A 2,266-nucleotide genomic window follows, 5' to 3' on the forward strand; every position below is an offset into this window, starting at 1 on the left:
AGCCTGACTTTAGGGTCTTGCTTTTGAAAATCTCAATGTTTTGCTGCTGACAAAAATATCCACGCCCTCTTTGACTTACAACGAGTTTATTGAATTTGGATGAATTTCTATGTAATACCTAAATATTCCCCACTTTGCAGGGGCTCTGTTTGTTTAGGGTCAGATTCTGCCACCCTTAAGGTAAGTAGAACCATACTCTGCAAGTAGCCCCATTGAATTTGGAGTGGTGCAAAGGGGCTGATCGCAAGTCAGAATCTGGCCCTAACAATGAAATTATCAGAGCACAAATAAAAGGGATCCATTCTTTTTCCTTTTCATATAATTAGAATGTTTCAACTGATGTTGTTCAAATGTGGCTCAAACTGAAACATCAGGTTAAAGTCTAAGCAAGAAAATTTACAATGTGAAAAGGTGGGGTTTAGAAGTAATAGCTCTTTCCAACTGTGCGTCTGGTAGTTCTAATGTGATTCAGTCCGGCAGAGGAAATGGAATGTTTACAGTTCAGATTCCTCAAGATATTTGGGAGGGTATTGTCTCAAAATATTGTCAAAATTGTAATTGCATTATGAAGAGACAACAATAGATGCTATTCCTCTGTGTAGATCTAAGAAACTAGCATTTAATTTACAGCAAAAATGTCAGTGGTCACCTTAACAGTTATATCCAAATAAGTCTCAAACAACAACGATGATTCCATGTATATGTTTTTTTCATTCACTTCTTTGGCTACATAAGACACTAAGAGGGCAATAGGCTTTTTTCCTTCCAGCATTGTTTCTGTTTGCTAGTCACACAAGAGGCTCCTTCTAGTTGTAGTATACTTCTTTTTATTTGCTTAAAATGGTTCCAGTTATACAATACAACTATTCTTCAAAAATCTACAACAGACAGAAAATCAACTAGGCAACAGTCATTAAAATTTATGATATCCTGCCACTGAAGTGAACTAGTACAACAATCACTACCATTATCATTGCAATATACTGCAATTGTTTGCACAGCACCAGGCACGGTACAATAGTATTAATATTATTATGAAAGTAAGTCTGGATTTCTGTTTGCACCTCTGTTTCTTTTACATCATCTTTTGATTTAAATATAGATCCCAGCTCTTCTGGTTTGAGTCTTCATCATTTGATTCCTTTTCAACATAGTTGTTTGAATACAGATTCCTAAAAGGTCAGAAATACAAATCAAAATCTGCTATAATCAGGTCAGACAATCACAGAAGAATGAAAAATGGCAGATGCAGATATTACTGGCTATCTCATTCTGCAGTGAATGCTTCTGAACTGGACTTTTCTTCTGCTTCATGCAGGCAAAATATGTGGTTTCAGAGCTAGACGACTGAAGTAGAATCAGGGCCCTAAATTAACGAATAGTTTGGATTATAGGTATTTTTAAGGAATTATTATTGTGTGTAAAAATAAATTTCACAGTAGAAAATAGTTGTTCCAAATAATAATAATAAGAGTTGGGCAGGAAATGACTTTCCTGCCACAGGAAAAAATTGAAATTTTGAAAATAATATTTCCTGTCTTGAATCAGGATGAAAAGTTGAAATCTCAAAAGTTTTCACAAGTCACCAAACCAATATTTTTATTTTTGGGTTCAGGTCAATTGAAACATCTCATTTTGACGTTTTCAAAAAATTTTGGTTTTGACTTTTAAAAACAATTTTTATGATAATTATTTTAAATATCACAATAAAACATTGTTTCAAAAGGAAAACAATGGAATTTTTCATTTTGAAAATATTGCCATGGAAAGCTTCAACAATTTCAAAACATTTTAAAGTGAGAAATTCATCAAAACGGACACTTTCCTTTCAGTTTAGGTGAATTGACATTTTCCAACCAAAAAAACCACAACATTTTGTTGAAAAATTCCTGACTGTAATAGTAATGCTTTTTAATTTGAAGAACTTTGGACCTAATTCTGCTGTGTTTATTTAGGCAAATCAAACTCTCACTCAAACACCCAGTTGAGATTGCTTGAATAAGGCTGGCAGGATTGAATCCTGGCTAATTTATCATTTGGAGGGCATTCAGCATGCTTTTATAGACTTTAAGCTCATAGATTTTAAGGTCAGAAAGGAGCATTATGATCATCTAATCTGACCTCCTGCACAAGGCAGGCCACAGAATCTCACCCATCCACTCCTGTAACAAACCTCTAATCTATGTCTGAATTATTGAAGTCCTCAAATCGTGGTTTAAAGACTTCAAGGTGCAGAGAATCCTCTAGCAAGTGACCCGTGCCCCAA

At 34.6% G+C, this 2,266-nt stretch overlaps 1 protein-coding gene across 1 annotated transcript in view; it reads right to left on the reverse strand.

Moving 5' to 3' along the window:
- Positions 1–913: 913 nt before the first annotated feature.
- NPVF (neuropeptide VF precursor) overlaps positions 914–2,266 on the reverse strand; it is a 5,441-nt gene continuing 4,088 nt past the window's right edge. The window contains exon 3 of the mRNA XM_032773894.2: positions 914–1,172. Coding sequence (XP_032629785.1) covers positions 1,076–1,172 — 97 coding nt within the window. The 3' untranslated portion in view covers positions 914–1,075. The remainder of the gene's footprint in view (positions 1,173–2,266) is intronic.

This window comes from Chelonoidis abingdonii, chromosome 2, assembly GCF_003597395.2.
Source record: "Chelonoidis abingdonii isolate Lonesome George chromosome 2, CheloAbing_2.0, whole genome shotgun sequence".
In the NCBI taxonomy this organism is placed as follows: Eukaryota; Metazoa; Chordata; order Testudines; family Testudinidae; genus Chelonoidis; species Chelonoidis abingdonii.